Raw genomic sequence first — 21,648 nt, 5'->3', positions numbered from 1 at the left:
TCAACCTATACTTCACCCAAGTATTACGACATGCTGTGATGGATCTAGACCTGGGCGTCTACATCAAATACTGACTGGATGGCTCACTATTCGACCTTCGCCGCCTGACTGCAAAAACAAAGACAACAGAGAGACTCATCCTGGAAGCTCTCTTCGCAGATGACTGTGCTCTCATGGCCCACCAAGAAAATCATCTCCAAACCATTGTGGACAGGTTCTCCACCGCAACAAAACTGTTTGGCCTGACTATCAGCCTCAGCAAAACAGAGGTGCTGTTCCAACCTGCACCAGGGAGGCCAACGAACCAGCCGTGTATTACAATTGACGGCACGCAGCTTTCTAACGTCAACACTTTCAAGTACCTGGGCAGCACCATCGCTAACGAAGGGTCCCTAGACCACGAGATTAATGCCAGGATCCAAAAGGCCAGCCAGGCACTGGGGCGGCTGCGCTGCAAAGTCCTCCAACACAGAGGTGTAAGCACTGTGACGAAGCTCAAAGTGTATAACGCAGTGGTCCTCAGCTCGCTCCTGTATGGTTGTGAGACATGGACACTGTACCGGAAGCACATGAAACAGCTGGAGCAATTCCACCAACGCTCCCTCCGGTCAATCATGAGGATCTGATGGCAGGACCGAATCACCAACCAGGAAGTCCTTGACAGAGCCAAATCCACCAGCATCGAAGTAATGGTCCTCAAAACCCAGCTACAATGGTCTGGACATGTCATTCGCATGGACCCACAGCGAATACCAAGACAGGTATTCTATGGTGAACTGTCAGCTGGACTCCGGAAACAAGGCCGACCAAAGAAAAGATTCAAGGATCAGCTAAAGTCAAACTTGAAGTGGGCTGGCATTACACCAAAGCAACTAGAACTCGCTGCCTCTGACAGAAGCAGCTGGAGAACCCACATTAACCATGCTGCCGCCACCTTTGAAGATGAGCGACGTCGACGTCTTGCCACTGCGCATGAATGCCAACATCAGGCCACAACCGCACCTCCCGTAACAACTGGTGTCCCATGCCCCATATGCCACAAACTCTGTGCCTCAGTCTTTGGACTTCAAAGCCACATGAGGGTACATCAATAGATGATAATGCACAAAGACAATTGTCATTCTAGGTAACCGAGAGACTACCACTACAGCAACTTATGTGAAATATGATAGTGTGTTTGTTTGCTATTGTAATTAATTGGGCTATTGAGAATTTTGGGGATACTGATATCTACATATTTGTACTACTGTTCTTTAAAAATGAAAAATGTTACCTTGTTCAATTCATTTGCTTACACTCACAGTGGATCATGGCCAGATAGGAAGAGGAAATGGATCTCATTTTTGATGAGAATGCCTTGTATTCTATATTTTCTTAGCTGACACAGTGTGTCAATGATTATAAGCTATATTTTTGAATTTTAAAACTCTTTATTATATTTTTCTTGCATGTGCAATATACTATTTCTTTTTTTCCTCTCCTTTTCATATTTGAAGCACATGTCACCAGTATTGAGATTTTCTTTAACTTTTTTGATTTTGCAGTAATATAAGTTTAAAATACATTTGCTAATGCATGCCTCAAAGAGCTTGAGACTATAAAAATGATGCCACTAATTATTGAAAAAAATTATGGGACTTTAATACTTCTGTCTGATTCCAGGACAAGATATACACAAAAGAACCATTGCATAGGGCCAAAGAAAAACCAATCCAGGTTGGACTGATGCAATTCCAAGTCAATACAAAGGTCTTGAACCTAGTGTGAAGACTCAAGGTTGCTATGTTTAACATTTGTTATGACATAGGCCTTCCTTGTGTATCCACACTCTTCGTGAAAATACTTACAGAAGAGTATCCCAAACCTTGTCTCCTACCTGGCTCCTATAATCTAGTCCCTTTTCTGTCTTTCTTAGTGTGGTAACTTTCTGTAGTCCTGGCTACTGACTGGGTAAATGCATCATTGCTTAGATCATTTTAATTGGTCCCTGATTCAAGGACCTGTTATAGATTTATTTTTCCTTTACTTGGAATTTTTACACATAAGACTTTGATAGTCTATATTTTCATCCAGAAATTTTCTTTTTATTTGGATTTTCTGATATCTTTTTAATTTTGCTTGCCAATTGATTCATATACCTCATAACTCAACCGTGCATCCCTAAGTGATCCCTGTGTTTTTCAATCACCCTCAAGATGGGGAAATGTAAAAATATTATTATTTTAAATTGCAATTTTAAATTCCTTTTAAGAAGAATTTTAGGTAAAGAAAGATGCAACCTCTCTGAATCCAGAAACGGAACTGTTTGGAGAAAACACCATGAAGAAGCCTCTAGACCATAAGCTGCACAAGAAGATCAAAAATGAACTTTGGGTGTGGTTGATTGAACATTTATTTGTATGTATACTTTCATGGCAAAGGGGACTGCCCCCAACTGGCTTTTTGTCAATGCGTCCAGCAATTATTGGTTTTGTTCCCCCCCCCCCCCTATCCTCAAATTATTGTAATCTTTAAATTGATTGTTTTCATGATCCTTTGGGGAAGTTCTTCTTCCCAAATGATCATATAGAGAATTGTAAAAATGGAGATTTGAACCCCAGAAGTCCTTGCTCTAGTTCCCAAGATGCCCTCTAATCTGAGATTTCCACCTGGGCAAGGTCAAAATTTCTATTTAACTGGCTGTAAAAGCCTACTGAGTTCTCTTGCTACTTCCGCTTCCAAGCAGATGCGTCTCTCGTGATGTAAGTGAAATTGAATGGGCCTCTTGGCCCTCCTAGGCACGTGCTTTGTTACTTGTGTTTTCTTAAATTCTTAACCTTTAATAAACCTCATAAAATATAATACTTCTAGCAGAGAAACTAAATTTTTACCTGCCACAGTTTGGCAATTTTAATCTTAACACATATTGATTTAGCAGCTACCACTTTAAAGGCATAGTGAACTTTAAATATGATATTCCAAAATGCAAAAGATACATAGGTTTATAACTAATAATAACTTACCCTATAAAACTGAATATAATCTTACAGAAGGCAAAACAGACCTATAATGAAATCAAGGACTCCTGATTTTTTCTTATGAAAAATCTGGAACTGGGTAGAAACTTTAAAATTCAAAGATAGAAGTCAAGAGAAACATAAAAAGGTAAATTCAAACGAGCAATTCTAAATCCATTTAGAATTTAACTTTTGAAATGTGTTGTGAATTATGGTCTATATCTAATTTCTCTCATAATCCTTTCCAGTTTTCCCATATTTGTTGAAAATTGAGTCCTTACCCCAGGAGTTGGCATCTTACTTTATTAAATTATGTGGCAATAATCTAAAAATTAAAATCCCCCCTATATATTATGTACTTAATCTGTCTGACTAATTTATTAATTTTTTAAAAACAGTACCAAATAGTTTTGACTATTAATACTTTGTAGTATTGTGGAGATCTGATACTCATGTTCTCTTCCTTCATACTTTTCTTTTTTTAAGGATTTCCTTTGACATCCTTGATCTTTTGTTTCACCAGCTGAATTCTGTTACCATACCTGCCCCCTCAATCTCAGCTCTACAGTCATTTTTTGTTCATTTGATAGATAAAGCATTAAATAAATCAGTTTTTTTTAAACCAAGGGTGTTTATTTATGTAAACAAAAAAAAAATCCTTACCTCTGTCTTCAAATCAATACAGTGTATTGGTTCCAAGGCATAAGAGTGGTAAGGGTTAGGCAATGGGGGTCAAGTGATTTGCCTTGGGCCATACATCTAGGAAGTGTCTGGGATATTCATGTAAAATGAACATTTCTCTAATTACTTAGGTCTATTTCTGTATGGAGCAATTTGTAATATGTTTTCACATGATTCCTATGGGTTTCTTGGTAGACAGATTCCCAAATAGTCTATTCTTTTACATTTATTTTCAATGAAATTTCACATTTATCTTTCTGCTAGATTTGTTGGTAACATGAACTGATGATTTATGTAGATTTAAAAAATATTCTGTAACTGCAGAATTTGTTTCCATTAATTTTGTGTTAATTTTTTTCTCTATAACTATGACATCATTTTTGCTTTATGCTTACTTTTACTGGAAAAGCCTTTTTTTCTACTGCACATAATGTTGACTTTTGGTTTTTGATAGATTCTACTTACCAGATCCAAGAAAGGTCATTTATTCCTATATTTTCTAATTTTAAAAAAATGGATGCTGTATTTTACTAAAAATCACTTTCAGCATATATAATCAGATAGTTTTGTTATTATTTGTTATTGACATGTCCTATTATGCCTATAGTTTTCTTTGTAGTAAACTAATTATATACTCCTAATATAAATCCAACTTAGTTATGGTATAAAAAATTTTAATGTGTTGTATTCTCTTTGTTGACATTTGTTCAATATCTTTGCATTGGTTCCAGAGCCAAGATGGTGGAACAGAAGCAGGGAAGCTCAAAACCATCATGAGAATCCTCTCCAACCAATCTTAAAATAACACTTCAAAACAAATACAGGAGTGAAAGAACCAACAAGAAGAGAGAGTGAAGCAACTTTCAAGAAGAGAACAATCTAAAACAGTGGTTCTCAACCTTTCTAATGCTGTGACCCTGCAATATAGTTCCTCATGTTGCACTCACCCCAAACCAAAAAATTATTTTGGTGGCTACTTCAAAACTGTAATTTTGCTACAGTTATGATTCAGAATGTAAATACCTGATATGCATTATGTATTCTCATTGCTACAAATTGAGAGGTTGAGAACCACTGATCTAAAAGGTAGGCAGAGAACATTTGGGGCACTAGAGTGAGAAAGGAGCACAGTCAGCAGGAGGCTACAGAAATGTAGGCAGAGAACATCTGGGGCACTAGGTTTGAGAGGGGAGCACAGTCAGCAGGAGGTTACAGAAAGGAATAAGGCACAAGTCAAGAGTGACCCCCCCACTCCCCATCTACTGTGCCAAGTTCTGAACCCAATATCAAGTCAACATCCAGACCCTGAGACCCTGCCTGGGCAAATAGGTCCAACCGAACACACCACCACCCCCTCCCCTTAAAGTTTTAAGCAAACCTGCAGTAAGGTCTGGAATTTCAGCTCAGGGCAGTCTGTGTTGCACAGCTTGATCTGTGTGGGCCCAGAGCAAGGCCAAGAGTCCCAGCCTGGGCTTGTGGTAAGGACATAGATCCCAGTTTGGGGCAGTCGTCAGACCTGAAGCTGGGCCCCATAATCTCCTTGCCAAAAACTCAAGGTGAAGCCCTAGGACAGGCAGTGTGCAGTGTTGTTTGCCTGACCTGAACAAGCCCAGAGTGAAACCAAAAGCCTATACCCAAGCCTGAGGTGAGAATTTGAGCTATCAGCAGTCTCAGTGGGTAGCTGAATCAGCAATGGGAGGTACTTCTCAGAGCTCCCAGTCCATAGGCCATCATACTGCCTTGGAAAACCTGAAACTTACAGAAACCCAGAAATAAGGCTAAGGAAAGCATCAAGGAAGGACTAAAGTTTAAGAGGGTACTCCAACTTCCCTGAGAACTGAGCCTACCTTTAAAAAGATTGGGAAAATGAACAAACATTAAAAACAAAAACAAAAACCACTTAACTATAGAGAATTTTTTATGGAGACAAAGAGCAAGGCATAGATACAGAAGGGGACAGTGAAAGCAAAGCAAACACACACAAAGTCCAAAAGAAAAATATGAACTGGATTTAGATTCTGAAAGAGTTCAAAAAAAGATTTCAATATCTTTGCATTGATTTAAAAAAAAGAAAATTGTTCTATGGTTTTTATTTTCAACTTTGTTTCTCCTTGGTTTAGGTAGTGAAGATCATATAACAGAAAAAGTTTGAAAGACTCTCTTCTTTCCAATGTTTGCAAATAGTTCAGGTTTGTCGCTTTTTTCTGATAGTTATTTAAATAATGTATTTCTTATTTTGTTACATTTACTATCTTGTATTTTTGTAAATTTGTATCCACTGCATCTAATCTATCAGTTTTGGGGCATATCAATAGGCTAGATAATTTCTGATAGTTTATTTCATCTTTAATTGCTATTATTCCTTTTTATTTTTGGATAAACAGTTTGGTATTATCTCTTTTAAAAGTCAGAGTATTTTATTATTATTACTTTATTTCATATGTTAACAGCTCCTCGTTTTGTCAACACAAAGGGCCTTTTTTTGTTGGTAAACTCTTTTTTGATTTTTGGTATTTGGTATTGGATTTGGTATTTTTTTTTAATCCTTACCTTCCATCTTGGAATTAATACTGTGTATTGGTTCCAAGGCAGAAGAGTGGTAAGGGCTAGGGAATGGGGATCAAGTGACTTGCTCACGGTCACTCAGCTGGGAAGTGTCTGAGGCCAAATTTGAACCTAGGACCTCCTGTCTCTAGGCCTGGCTCTTAATCCACTGAGCTACCCAGCTGCCCCCGGTACTTTTTTTTAAGTGTTGTTTTTTCTAGTTTTTAGCTGCATATCAGATTCATTTATTTGTTCTTTTTTTTGTGTGATGAAAGTATTTAGATAAACTTTTCGCTTAAGGACTGCTTTAACTATAACTCATAAGTTATGGAACATTGTGTATTAGTTACTATAATTATCTTTTATGACATTTCCCATTGTTTCTATGACTTGTTCTCTGACACACTAATTCTTCAGAATTAAATTAATCTCTAATTAACTGTTAATCTTTTATTTAAATATCCTTTTTGAATGAAAATTTTATTCCTTAAGGAAGATAATATATTTAATATTTCTGATTTTTTACATTTGTCGTTCAGGCTTTAAATGCTTTCAAATATGGTCAATTTTTGTTGTTGAAAATGTGCATTCTCCTTTCTATTGCCACCCAGTAACCACTGGAGGTCCATTTTAGCTAACTTTTCTAAAATTCAATTTAGGTTCTTAACTTCTTTCCTGTGATTATGTTGGCTTGTCTAGGTCTTAAAGGCGTACATTAAGGTCCCCCATTAATATAATTTTATTGCCTACTCCTTGCAATTAATTTCACCTTTCTCTTAAGTATTTAGATGCCATGCCATCTGATGGACATGATTGTTTATCTGTACGTTAAGTATAATTTCCTTGCTTGTCTCCTTTTATCACATTAATCCTTACTGTCACTTGTTTGAAAACATTACTGTACTGTATTTTTTGTGTTCACCTAAAGCATAATAGATTTTGCTCTACTTTCTTATTGTCATGCTTTGTGAAACTTTATTTCAAGCATGTGTCTTGTAAACAACATATTGCTGAATTTTGCTTCCTAATCCATTCTGCTCTCCTAGATAACTCTAATTCTAGACATCCTATTCATGTTCGTAGTTATGGCCACTGATTTTGTATTTTTCTCCATCCTGTTTCTTGTAATCTTTCCTTTTTGTTCCTCCCCCTTTTAGAGAAAAGACAGTAAAGGAAAAGAATGCCCAACTACTGATCTATTGCTCTCCTCCTCTCTTCCTCCCCATTCAAAAGTTTTTGCTTTTTCCTCTTAAATTTCCCTTCATGTGCTGCCTTGCCCCCATGTTGGAGTTTGTTTTGCTTATAACTACTTCCTCCACAATTCTGTCCTTTAACTTTTTCCTCTCCCCTTCTCTTTTCTCTGTTCTGTTGAGTTTAATGTATTTTTTTCATCAAATTCTGTGGGTGTGTTTAACATTTCTTTGCCTTGTTCAGATGAAAGCAAGGTTCATATGAAATTCAATGCCTATTCTACCTACTCCTTCCTGCATGTCTATATAGTCATCACTTCATACACCCGATTCCACAAGATGGTGAGTTCCTTCCCCTTCTTTTCCTTCCCAGTATATTACATCTTCCCTCTCCTAAATCCATCAAAATAACTCCCACAACTTCTGCTTAAAAAATTAAGCTTTTTTTCCTTTACATCCACCATTTTATTTGATTCTTACAATAATCCTGTCAGTCAGTTGCTGTTGTTATATTCATTTTTATAGATGATGAAACAGATTAAAAGAGGAATAAGGACTTACTTGAAGTCACACAGATAATTAAGTGCCTGTGGTAGAAATCCTAATTGAATTCAGGTCTTCTTTTTTTTGTTTTGTTTTTTTAAATAATATTTTATTTGATCATTTCCAAGCATTATTCATTAAAGACAAAGATCATTTTCTTTTCCTCCTCCCCACCCCCCATAGCTGACGCGTGATTCCACTGGGTATCACATGTGTTCTTGATTCGAACCCTTTGTCATGTTGTTAGTATTTGCATTAGAGTGTTCGTTTAGAGTCTCTCCTCTGTCATGTCCCCTCAACCGCTGTAGTTGGGCAGTTGCTTTTCCTTGGTGTTTCTACTCCCACAGTTTGTCCTCTGCTTATGAATAGTGTTTTTTCTCCTAGATCCCTGCAGGTTGTTCAGGGACATTACACCACTACTAATGGAGAAGTCCATTACGTTCGATTATACCACAGTGTATTAGTCTCTGTGTACAATGTTCTCCTGGTTCTGCTCCTCTTGCTCTGCATCACTTCCTGGAGGTGGTTCCAGTCTCCATGGAATTCCTCCACTTTATTATTCCTTTTTGCACAATAGTATTCCATCACCAACATATACCACAATTTGTTCAGCCATTCCCCAATTGAAGGGCATCCCCTCGTTTTCCAATTTTTGGCCACCACAAAGAGCGCAGCTATGAATATTTTTGTACAAGTCTTTTTGTCCATTATCTCTTTGGGGTACAAACCTAGCAGTACTATGGCTGGATCAAAGGGTAGACATTCTTTTATCGTCCTTTGGGAAAACATTAAGCTTTTGAGAGGGCACTTACTTCTTCCCCCCCTTGGCTCTATTAGAATATATACTATTATGGTAGTCTTTTCCAACTGATCAAATGCATTTATCTTTCTATGTTTCTGTTGACTTGTGTTTAAATTTGTTTCTGTTTAGTTCTGTCCTGTTCTTCAGGAATATCTGGAAGATCATTGTTTCATTAAAGGTACAAATTTTTCCTCTGTAGAATTATACTATTTGGGTTATTCTTGGTTGTAAGACTATCTTTTGCCATTTGGATATATTTCAAGCTCTCTTTTTCTTCTAAGTGGTGGATGCCCATCTTCTGTAGGAATTCCCGAGTTTTGACTACATTTTCTAGTAGCTTGACTTAGGTTTTGATCTTGTTCTGTTTTCTGTTTCTTTCTCCTTGCACAGTCCCAAAGCTGGAATTTGCTCTTGTTCTTTCTTGTGATCTTGACAGACCCTAATCAAAAGTTGTTGATTTTCCTTGTAATAGGCTTACTGCAAGTTACTGTTGGAAACACTATAGTAAGGGACTGCCCTGGTTCATGGATCTTTTGAAGAACCCTGATGCTGCTTCAATGTGAGCTACCTTGTTGTTAGTCTGGTCTTGTTCTTTATACTTCCTTTTTGCCTTTTTGTTTCTTCTGGCAGAAAAATATAGGAACATATTTAAGAAAGAAGGTTCTGGGGTCAGTGAAGAGCTAGAGTATAAACAGCTCAGGATGTAGGCAGAGATAGGAATTTGTTTTGATTACTCAAGACTTAATAAATTTCCGATGTCCTGACATGATATGAGAATTCCTTTTCCTGACTTTTATTTTGTTTCCCTCTGAGTAGGCAGGAGTGCTAACATTATCAATTCTAAACAATGAATCCAATGTGAATCCTGCTGGCAAGCTAACTCCACTGTCTGCTTAGACAAAAACAGTTCTCAGTGCTTCTGGGACCAGACTGAAAAATTCCTAATAACTTTGCCACTGTGATTAGCATTCATTTAAACACCATAGGGACCAGTGGTTTCAACATAACTACTTGCATGCTATTATAAAAAAAATCCAATGCACTGAGGAACAAAAGAAGACTGAGCAATGAATAAATTCTCAATCCTGGCAGTTTTTAAGCAGGTTTCTTATGGTTCTGGTGAAACTACCAGAATGGGTTATTAACTACAGAAAGAATGGGGATTTCTACCAACTCTCCTTTGAGACAAGATGTGAAGTTATTATGCATTTTATTTAATAACTATCTCAATGCTTATTTCATATGAGTGTTGTCTCTTTTAAGAGAATATTCTTGGGGGAATTAGTTTAATAATACTGACACTACTTAAATCAATTTGAACTCTCCTTGGGGGTATAGTGGATAGTGTGTTGGCTTCAGTCAAGAAAACCCAAATTTGAGGGCTATCTCAGATATTTACTAGCTACAATAAGTTATTTTATGTTTCTGAGTCTTAATTTCCTAATCTGTAAAGTGGGGATAATAACAGTACTATTTCATATGACTGTTATATCAAAATTTATAACAAAATTTTGTTATATCAAAAAACTACCTGGAATCTATCTATTAATCAAATCCCTCATGAAATTTCATATTCTTAGGTAGGGCTCATCATTCTGGCCTACTAATGAGATTCCTTTACTGTGCAAATGAACAATCCTCAGCTTCATGTCATTTACAAATGTGAGAATTAGAAAATGTTGAAGCTGAAAGGGATCTTACAGATAGTCTGATGACCTTATTTTTCAGGTAAACATTTGAGATTTTACAATAGCAATTGAACCTTGAACCCAGGTTTTTTTATTTCAAAGCTATTTTCTAGAATGACATGTCAGCTATGCTTGTGCTACCCAACTAAGGAAAGTTTGAGTAAAGTAACATCACCTGGAGTTTCAGGCAAAACAAACCCAAAACTTTAGCTTTATTTTGTTTTAGGACTTTAGTATATAATTATAAGATGTTATGTGTTATGAATAAATTTCAAGTTCTGTTTGAGAAATGAAGAAAATGTCCTATATTCTATAGCACTCTAGATGAAAAAATGCACGATAACACTCCATCTGAAGAGAATGAAGTATCACCCCAGCCAAGGCAATGGCTAAAGGTGGAAAAAGGTTATAGCTGTCTAGCACAGCCCCAGAGTGAACTGTTTGACCTAGCTCAGCAATGGATTGGCTTGACTTGTCTAGCCAACATACTGTTCTAGGAGGAATAAGTCCATCACTGACAGTAGGCCCTACTGTGAAAAACACTCTGAAGCCAGAAAGGATATCAATATATTGAAAGTATGAGATATCTTGGCCAAGTATATTCCCTTCACATGTCACCACCATGGTACATCAAGCTCTTGCTCATTCTCCCCCTCTCCCGGATAATGTGTATTTATGGGAGAGTGTAACCCTGGTGTCAGGGAAAATTTGAGTACCTTTTCTAAAGGAAAAAAATGAAGAAAATTTTTGTAAAAGTCAGAAATAAAGATGTATATGGGTATATATACATATAATATATATGCCTATGGGTATAGAATATTGCATATAGTGGCTAAAAAGTTTAGGATGTTGATTTTGTTTGCACTGATTTCTTTCCCCTTTTGTTTTTAATATGTTTCAAGGAATGACTCACTAGGTAGAAGAAGGAAGAGGGACACATTTTAAAATGAATGTATTGAAGGGCAGCTTGGTGGCACAACAGAGAGAACACCAGACCTGGAATCGGAAGGACTTGGCTTCAAATTTGGCCTCAGATACTTCCTAGCTGTGTGACCCTGGGCAAGTTATTTAACGCCAACTGCCTTAGCCCTTGCCCTTTTGTCTTAGAATTGTTACTAAGACAGAGAGTAAAGGTTTTTTAAAAAATGAATGTAAAGTAAAAAGAAAAGTTATCTTTAAAAAACAAAATAAAAATCAGAGTAAAATTAAATAAAATCTGGGCATGTCATCCTACTGTTCATTTTCTGGACACACTCATTAGAAAATGAGACAAAAGTAATTTCTAGTTAGCAGAGAAAAGGTAATGATCTTTTAATATATTTTGCAACCCTTTCATTTTTGGTAGTTTATGCAATGTTATTTATGCAATGTTATTTCACCTCCTTCAAACAACAGAGTCTATGGAAGGTTCTCTATCTGGAGAACTCAGTAGGGAAGTTGATTTATTCTCTTAAGTGACTCCAAAGGATACTAAGAGGCACTAATGAAGGTATACTAGCACATGGAATAAGAAATGACACCATGGTAGCAAAATCCACATATTTTATTGTATATCTCTTCAAACAATGTTTTTTTCTTCTAATAAATGAAGGAATTTTCTATACTCTACAGTATTGACATGCAGAAAGAATTGTAAAGAAATTTTAATTTTACTAAAAATTCTTCCAGCATGTCTTCCAAATAAATAGTCCTGAGAAGTTTAAGAAAGCTTTTATTTGAAGCAGGTATGCATTACTTTCAACTCTCCAAGAACCAATATAAAATGTTACTCTGTAGCTTCCCCTTTGCCCTCCCCACAAGAAGGCATTAAAAATAATTTATTCTGCTAAGCTAAGGTAACATGCAAACCACAGAATGAACTCTCTTCCTGTCAATGATGTCACTGAGACTGTCGGGAAAGATGTCCTTTGTTAAACCAAAGGGCATTAATAAGAAGGAAGAAAATTCAGCTTTTAAATCATTGCTAATGAAAGAAGGCTATGACAAAAGTGTGAAAATCTTAATGTAAGAAATGCATATACATTTAAAAATGTAAAACAGTCAATTATTTTAATTTAATGTTAGTTCAACTATTTTTTTCAAACTAAAAAGTAACCAATCAACTCTATGAGATAATAGTTACTTTCACTACATATGTTGATTTAATACAAAATAAATTTGTGGTTTTTTTAAGCCCTATCCTTGTTGCTTTCTGGCAGTGCCATATAGTAGCACTGTGGCAAGGTAGCATGCATAGGATATTCTAGGTTGAGCAGAATGTTTTGAGGAAACTGATGTTTCTCTGATTCTGGGTTAAATCCTTGAGGTGATCTCAAAGGCCTCAAATGATCCCAAATACCATCTTCTATTCATCTATCTACAATTAGCCAATGCAGTTCTTAACAAGACATGAAGCTCCATTTTGTGACAAGTCAGCACAGATCAGCTTGTCCCCTCTAAAAATCCTTCATATTAAGGCATAAACTTCAGTGGAAAACCTACATGATGATCTAGGAATCTACTATCCAACTTAAGGAATACAAAGATGTTTTTCCTTCCTATAATTTCTCTATTTCATAAACTTACTTGATTCACTAAAGTTGATGTGATATTTAATATGATTTAGAATTCACATTATAAACAGTTATTTCCAAGGTATTTATCAAAGCATTCTGATCACGCACTTTCATGGTCTCAAATATTATTATCTCAATTGCTGGATATTTTTGAGTTTGACACCACTGTTCTAAGGTATAGGTCAAACTTTGACATTCCATAGTTCTCCAATTCATGAGTTCTCCCTTCCCCACCATCTCAGAGTCAACTGTACCTCATTTTTAAAAAAAAACTCTTACCTTCCATCTTAGAATAAGCACTGTGCATTGATTCCAAGGCAAAAGAGTGGTAAGGGCTAGGCAAGAGGGGTTAAGTGACTTGCCCAGGGTCACACAGCTAGGAAGTGTCTGAGGCCACATTTGAACCTAGGACCTCCCTTCTCTGGGCCTGGCTCTCCATCCACTGAGCCACCCAGCTGTCCCCACACAGTATTGATTCTAAGATGGAAGGTAAGGGTTTAAAAAAAGGGGGTACTTTACATCCTAATAGTGGTATAGTCTCCATCTACCCCCTTTGAAAATATAGAGATTGTGAATAGAATTATGGTCACTCTTTCTAATAGCATTGATTCAATTCTGTTTCTAGAACAAGTATAAGTAAGTGAGTCAGAAAAAAAGTCAGGGAGAACCATGACAATAAGGCTGATGACAAGACTTGTAGGTTCTGATTTCCTGAGGGATGTTTGAATGGGATGTAAAGCATAATCAGTTTAGTCTAGCTAGATACAGTAGGCCAGGGGAGCGTTCATTCACCAATTAAGAGAGCTCAGCTGAGTTCATGAACATTGGAATAGGTGGAGGGAAGCACTTGGGGTGTGGAAGTCTGGGTCAAGAGTTTCTATTCCTGGTGGGGAAGTGGGAAAGCAGCTGAACAGATTGCAAGATGCCAGCACTGAGTAGGCTCTGTCACTCTGGTGGATGGCTGGGAGGGATGCGAAGCATAGTCTGTTATCAGATTTTTATTTCATACTAAATACTTTTGAAAAGGAAGAGTGCAAAGGTGGGGGGTGGGGGAGAAGGAAGACAAAGTAGCTAGCTGTAAATAATGAAAATAAGGAACTTATTTTAATGGTTAAGACAAGCTGAAAGATTGATATAATCTCTCAGTTTTAAAGAACACCAGTTATCTAAATGACTTATATGCTAATGAGAAAAAAATGAAGGCAGGTGTTGCTTATTAACAAAAATCTTCATGTTGAAAAAGGATACCCACTGCCATAGAAGGAACAGATGGAGTCCAAATGCAGATGGAAACATACCATTCTTCACTTTATTTCCACCATGTATTTTTCTCCAGTGTAAGCAATATGTGTTTTGTTTCACAACATGACAAACATGGAAGTACGTATTATATGATAATATGTGCATAATCTATATCATATTACCTGCCTCCTTGGGGTGGAGGGAAAGAACATGGACTGTAAAATGTCAGAAAATAAATATGAAGAATTGTATTGACATGTAATATAGGGAAAAAGCACATTAACAAAACAAGAGCCCAAGAGATGATCAAATCATTTTTACTTTTTATATGAGGCATCGTTACTGCTGCTCCTTCCCTCTAGTCTCCAAAATAGTTACATAACATTTTAAAAAACAATCAAGATTTTCTGACTCTTGAGTTACCTATCTTCTGTGAATTCATGTTTTGAACATCATCTATCACATTCTCATGAGCAGAAGCACTTCTTATGCCACAGAATACACATACATCTACATTTGTAAAATGAGGCCGTCATATTTTTTTTTAAATCATAGATTTTAAAGCAATGTAAGAACTATGATGAAGAACCATTTTGAATGTAACTCTCATAAAAAGTGCCTTTTGTAAATTTAAGGGGAATTAAAGATTCAAAAGATGGTAAAAATTTGGAATTAAAGCAGATAGACATTTTTGGGTGGATTATCATCGAAAATATTGAATTTGGTGAATTATCAGTCATCTGAGGACTAGCTTATTATTAGCTCATTTCACAGAGTTTATATCAAAAGGCTGGCCACCAGATTATGTATTCATATTTTCACATAGTAACGGATAAAACTACTCTTTCTATTGTAACCACAGCTGGGAAAAATTTTTTTTTAAGTACTTAAAGTAGTGGAAAAAACAATGAATGTGGAGTCAAAGGATCTAAGTTCATATCCTGTATTTGCCATCTGTGTAATCATGGACAAGTCAAATAATTGCCTGGTTTCAGTTTTCTCAACTGTAATATAAAGCTATTTAGAGCAAATGCTTTCTTAGGTCTTCTAGTTTTAAATCCTATAAAACTGTGCAATTGTGAGAGAAAAAAAGTCAATTATCAAGAAGTCAGTTTCATCACCGATCCTGGAGAATTACTATCTTCTCCAAGCTGGTAGGAATTCAGGAATCATTCACCTAAATTCCTGGGCAAATGATTCTATAACAAGAAAAACTAGGCAACACAGACTATATGGAAAGAATAAGGAACTCAACCAACTTGAAAATTTTTCATTTAAACACCTGAACATTTATAACATTTCCAATTTTTAAGGATCTAAATAAAGGAATACCAACAAAAGAAAAACATATGTTATCTCCACAATTAAATATACATTTATAAATGGACAATCTTCAACAGAGCATGGTATATAGTACTAACAAGACTGGTAAGAAGAATGATTTGGGATGGACAGAGAGAGAAAAAAACATTTCAAAGGGAAAAACACCTCCATTTCTATTTACCTTGGTGAGTCATAGTGACTGTCTCTTCATTAGATTTATTGTTATAGATGACTACAGCAATTGCATTGTGGAGCGCAGCCCGTGATATTTTCTCTTTAAATGTACAGTTTCCCCTCTGCAGCAAAGCAATCCACTGTTTGATGTCAGGTGGGACATGGAAACGTGTTTGAGGATCACAGCCCAGATGATCTGCAGCTGAAATAAAAAAAAACAAAAATATATTTCAAGATTTGGTCAGAGTTTAAGAACAAAATGAAATGAGTCATTTTCTGGCCAAAGTAACTATTAAGTGCAAACATTTTTTAAAAGCTTCTAGGTACTACATACATCTAAAGTTAAATAGGCTTCTTATTTTAAAACATTCTTAGATTTTTATTTAATAGTTAAAGACACCCCCCATCCCAATATGCTACCAGAATAGCAAATCTGTACTTGAGGAATCCTGCTCACTGAAATTTTCTACTTATCCAGATGATAATGCAAACTATACATTACAAAGATGTAAAAAAAAAATTAAGTACTTAAAGTAGTGGAAAAATTAATAGATTTAATATGAATGGATAGCCACACTGGAAAACAATTCCTCCCAACCATTAAAATGTTTCATAGGCCTGGGCCTTTTCACTGGAAAATACAGTTTTCTTAAGTAGTAAAATATAATCTTTGTAAAAAATCAGGACAAAAACACATGGTTAATTAAATGTATGAACTTTTTTTTTTTAAAATATATTTTATTTGATCATTTCCAAGCATTATTCGTTAAAGACATAGATCATTTTCTTTTCCTCCCCCCCCCCCACCCCCCATAGCCGACTCGCAAGTCCACTGGGCATTAGATGTTTTCTTGATTTGAACCCATTGCTTTGTTGATAGTATTTGCATTAGAGTGTTCATTTAGAGTCTATCCTCTGTCATGTCCCCTCAACCTCTGTATTCAGGCAGTTGCTTTTTCTCGGTGTTTCCACTCCCATAGTTTATCCTTTGCTTATGAATGGTGTTTTTTTCTCCTGGGTCCCTGCAAGTTGTTCAGGGACATTACACCACCACCAATGGAGAAGTCCATTACGTTCGATGATACCACAGTGTGTTTGTCTCTGTGTACAATGTTCTCCTGGTTCTGCTCCTCTCGCTCTGCATCACTTCCTGGAGGTTGTTCCAGTCTCCATGGAACTTCTCCACTTTATTATTCCTTTTAGCACAATAGTACTCCATCACCAACATATACCACAGTTTGTTCAGCCATTCCCCAATTGATGGGCATCCCCTCATTTTCCTGTTTTGGGCCACCACAAAGAGCGCAGCTATGAATATTTTTGTACAAGTCTTTGTGTCCATTATCTCTTTGGGGTACAGACCCAGCAGTGCTATGGCTGGGTCAAAGGGTAGATATTCTTTTGTCGCCCTTTGGGCATAGTTCCAAATTGCCCTCCAGAATGGTTGGATCAGTTCACAGCTCCACCAGCAATGAATTAATGTCCCTATTTTGCCACATCCCCTCCAGCATTCATTACTTTCCTTTGCTGTTATGTTAGCCAATCTGCTAGGTGTGAGGTGATACCTCAGAGTTGTTTTGATTTGCATCTCTCTGATTATAAGAGATGTAGAACACTTCTTCATGTGCTTGTTAATAGTTTTGATTTCTTTATCTGAGAACTGCCTATCCTAAATGTATGAACTTTTAATAATATGTCACACTTAAAAATAATTTCCTTCTCTAAAAATTTCTCATGATTAATTATTAACATTAATGAATAATAATAATAACTAAATTTGGGTTTTAAAATTATTTGCATAGTACAATATGGCCAAAATCATCCAAGTTATGATATAAGATAGTTTAATATACAGCATTATCTTTAGGGTGAAAGATAATGCAGTGAAAAATGAATTATTCCATACTGCCTACAGTTTAGAACTCATCTTTCTGAATGAAAGATTTTGATACATAACTGAAGCCAAAGAAAGGCCCTTTATAATCCTCTTCCTGCCAAGCGGACTGAAGGTTTTTCCTTTGGAAATTCAATCTTAGTTAAATTGAAGAAAAACAGAAATCTTTATTATATTTGTTGAGTTGTTAAAGTCAAAGTAGTTTTAAAAATGTGATCTTTTGAAAACAGATTATATTAAATCTTAGGGAAAATACTTGAAACAGATTGTTTTACTTGACTGAAATCTGTGTGTATGTTTCTTTACTAGTTTCACATGTTGCTTTTATTATATGATCATTTTAAGCAATATTGTTTTTAGCATTATATTCTTATATATCAGAACGTCCTAAAAGGGAAATGAAGAAATGATTTCTATGGCCACTTATAATTAAGATTTTAAAAAATTACACTTGGACAGATCTTTGCTTTCATTAGTGGGAATCAAGGATGTAGACCCAACCTTCTCCATATCTTTTCCTATTGTTATTTTCATCTATGAATTTCTAGAAACAGTCTATAGAGAACCTACCCAAAGTTCTTGGGGTCATCCTTTCACAAATTATTTTAATAATGGGGTATCAGATTGTCCATCTATTGCCATTCATCTCTATATAACTGTCCTGCCCTGCCTCTTTTTCTATTAAAAACATCCTTGAGGTGTCTTTAATTTTATTTTTTTTAAACCCTTAGCTTCCAGGTATTGATTCTAAGGCAGAAGAGTGGTAAGGACTAGGCAATGGGGGTGAAGTGACTGCTCCAAGTCACACAGCTAGGAAGTGTCTGTGGTCAAATTTGAGCCCAGGACCTCCCATCTCTGGGACTCACTGTTAATTCACTGAGCCAACCATCTGGCCCCCCCGCCCCCCAGATGTCTTTTATACTACTTGGATTCAAATAAAATTATTAAATGCCTATAGATGAGGACATAAACATTATCTTATAGCATAGTCCTTGTCTTTAAGGAACTTACAACCTAATTGGAAGCAGGGAGGAAAAAAAAGTAATCTAGCAGAGGGAATAGAATATTGGACTTGGAGTCATGAAGAACTGGGTTCAAAACTTGTTTTAAGACACTTATTAACTTTGACAACAGGAAATAAGTAATTTAATCTCAACCTCAGTTTCCTTCTCTGCACAATGGGAATAATACTTTTTAGCACTTGCTTTATGGAGCTGCAGTAAGGATCAAATGAAAAAGGCTTTGTAAATGTTAAAACACTATATAAACGTCAGTTATACTTAAATATACTAGGAAATGGGCCATTTGGTGATGAATTCTTTGCCCATTAAATGACTCAATTATTATTATTACACATATAAGTATGCTACATAGTAAAGTGTGATAAGTTGAGAGGAAAAGGCTATACAAAATGCTATGAGAAATATGAAAGCTACATATTTTCAACAAAGAATGATCAAATAATCTGTCATGGAAGAAGTAGTAGCTAAATTATACCAGGAAAAGTGTATTGAAGTTGTATCTTGTTCTGGTCCTCATCACCTCCCTGCCCGTATAACCCACAGTTAATACAGTAAGTGAGTCTATAAGTAGCTAGTATGAGGTAACAATAGTAGGAAGAATGCAAAAGAACACAGAAGTCACTTACAAATTGTCTCATAAATTAAGGGAGCCTAGAAGCCACTTCAACTTAGCTAAGGCCACATCCTGAGACAATGTGCTAAATTAAGGGAAGCCAGCTAGGCCCCAGTGTAACAGCCCCTTGGTTCTAATTGCCCTCTGTCTATAAGTGCCAGATAAATTCCAGATATGCAGCAAACTCAGCAAAACATATGTAAACAAGGGAACCCTAAGATAATATTGATAACTTTTAGATGATTTGGATGTTTTAATGAACTAAATATAAGGTGACATGGATAAAAGTCTCTATCTTACCATTAAAATCCTTTAAAACTGGGACTCCAAACTTGTACCTCTCTGTGTTCTAGCACTCTTCCACCTGCTATGGATCCATGCTACCCAAGTATTCCCAATTTCAATACACAGTTTTCTAAGAGACTCTATGCCCTTCTCCCTCTTGTTCTCTTCTCTCTCTTGCCACCTCCCCCCCCCCCCCAACTTATTCATCATCCTGTGTCTTTGGTCTCTGTACTCTCTATGACTTACTAAAGTGTGACTGATGAATCGCTCCCCCTGCCTAATACCTTTCTGGTGAGTATTCAAAGAACGGGACCTATTTCCCCATATCAGATGAGACCACTTTGCTGTTCCCTTCCCATAGCTCATAAACTCAGGGGGCCCTAAGGGCTAAGATAATCTGTATGTAGCCATTCCTATTGTAGACCTGAGCATGGCTCTGTGAATCTATTATTAGAAAGCAAGAGTAGACAGAGAATCTCATGTCCCACTCCCCATAGAGGAATCTCCTTGTTGTAGGGTTGTAATAAGTCAATCAATAATTCAAAAGTAAAATTCCAAGAGGTAGAAATGTGGAGGCAGTGTTTTAGGCAATGGGGGAAGAAGTTACCTGTATAAAGATAAGAGAAGTATCAGATTGGATTGAGGAATGGTCAAGGTTGGCTAATGTATAATATATTTAGAAAAGCACCATGAAATATAACTATAAATATAGATTAGAATAAGACAACAGACAGTCTTAAGTATCAGGATTTGAATTTTTCTGTTTGTATTTTTTATCCTTTAGGTCAATCAGGGGCTCTCAAAGTGGGTTCTGAGGGCCTAGAAGTCTCCAAGATAGGGAGTCTATGAGGTAAAAACTATTTTCATAATAATACTATGATACTTTAATTTTTAATATAATAACTATCAACACATTTAACCCCCATAAACAAAAGACCTTTGAGAAGGGTTCAATAATTTTTATAAGTGCAAGGAGTTCTTAAGGCCAAAAAATTTAGGAATTGCTGATCTAAAGAATATATATACATATGTGTATACATATATATATCTATATATATCTATATATCAATGTTTGTTTGACATGGTCAGATCTAAATATTAACATGAATTAGAAAAGGTGGCCACAAATGGCAAGGAGATAAATTACTATGAAAATAGTTAGATAAGAGGTGAGAAATTAAGTCAATAAGCATTTATTAAATACCTACCTAGGATATTGGTAAGTGCTAGCCTAGGGGAGAAGGTAAATGAAGCTTGTCTGAATAAGTGTTTTGATCTACTTCCCTTTCTACTACCCCTCCTCCCCATATTTTTTAAGTTGTAGGGATAAGGAGTTACTAACTTGTTGAGTCAACCCTTCATAATAAAGAAGAGGGGTTGCATTTATATTTTCAATATGTAATCATTAATAAATGTAGACAGAGTTGATATATGCTTTGAAAGGATGATAATTTTCTATAAACATAAGATATAGCTAAACTCTAATATTAATCCAACTCCCCATTAGAAAATGTTAAATAGTAATAGTAGTCTCTTGGAAGCCGAGAATGACATGTGAATCTGAGTAACTATTCTTAAAAAAAAAATCTCAAAAAACTAACCCTCAAACCCTATAAAATTCTAAGTAGTACAAAAAGCTACCAACACTTGCACTCGAGTTTACACAGCTAATTAATAATTATTTATATGTCTAGAATTGTTTCACAAGGCCTGTATAGATACCATGAATCTTTAGTGATGGACCACATCCCTACGTTTATTAACAATTACATAGTAAAAATGCATATGCAGCTACTATTTAGAGATTTTCCCTCTTGCCTTCACCATATCAAATTGATCACCAAATCTTACCAATTTTACCTCTAAATAATCTCTCCTATATCTCCCCCCTCTTTATATACATAGCTTCCACACTAGATCTCCATTGTTCATATCCATGTCACTTTTCACCTAGCCCAGTGAGGACCAACCTTTTTAGAGACCAAGTGCCCAAACTGCAACCCTCATGCTGCATGTGAGCTACCCTCTTACCCCAGTCAGGGGAGGGAGGAAGTGCTCCCATTGAGTTCCTGAGCAGAGGAGTGGGTCATATGAGA

At 36.1% G+C, this 21,648-nt stretch overlaps 1 protein-coding gene across 4 annotated transcripts in view; it reads right to left on the bottom strand.

Annotated features, from left to right (window-relative positions):
• RNF130 (ring finger protein 130) overlaps nucleotides 1–21,648 on the bottom strand; it is a 125,274-nt gene that overhangs the window by 87,100 nt on the left and 16,526 nt on the right. For 3 of the 4 annotated variants that reach the window (XM_016425076.2, XM_007474178.3, XM_007474177.3), the window contains exon 2: nucleotides 15,746–15,940. In XM_016425076.2, coding sequence (XP_016280562.1) covers nucleotides 15,746–15,940 — 195 coding nt within the window. Of the gene's footprint in view, nucleotides 1–15,745; nucleotides 15,941–19,129; nucleotides 19,308–21,648 lie in introns of those variants that run through there. The other variant, XM_056811724.1, reaches the window with a different exon arrangement.

The sequence above is a fragment of the Monodelphis domestica genome, chromosome 1 (assembly GCF_027887165.1).
Source record: "Monodelphis domestica isolate mMonDom1 chromosome 1, mMonDom1.pri, whole genome shotgun sequence".
Classification (NCBI taxonomy): domain Eukaryota; kingdom Metazoa; phylum Chordata; class Mammalia; order Didelphimorphia; family Didelphidae; genus Monodelphis; species Monodelphis domestica.
This window is presented reverse-complemented; position numbering and strand designations above follow the sequence as displayed.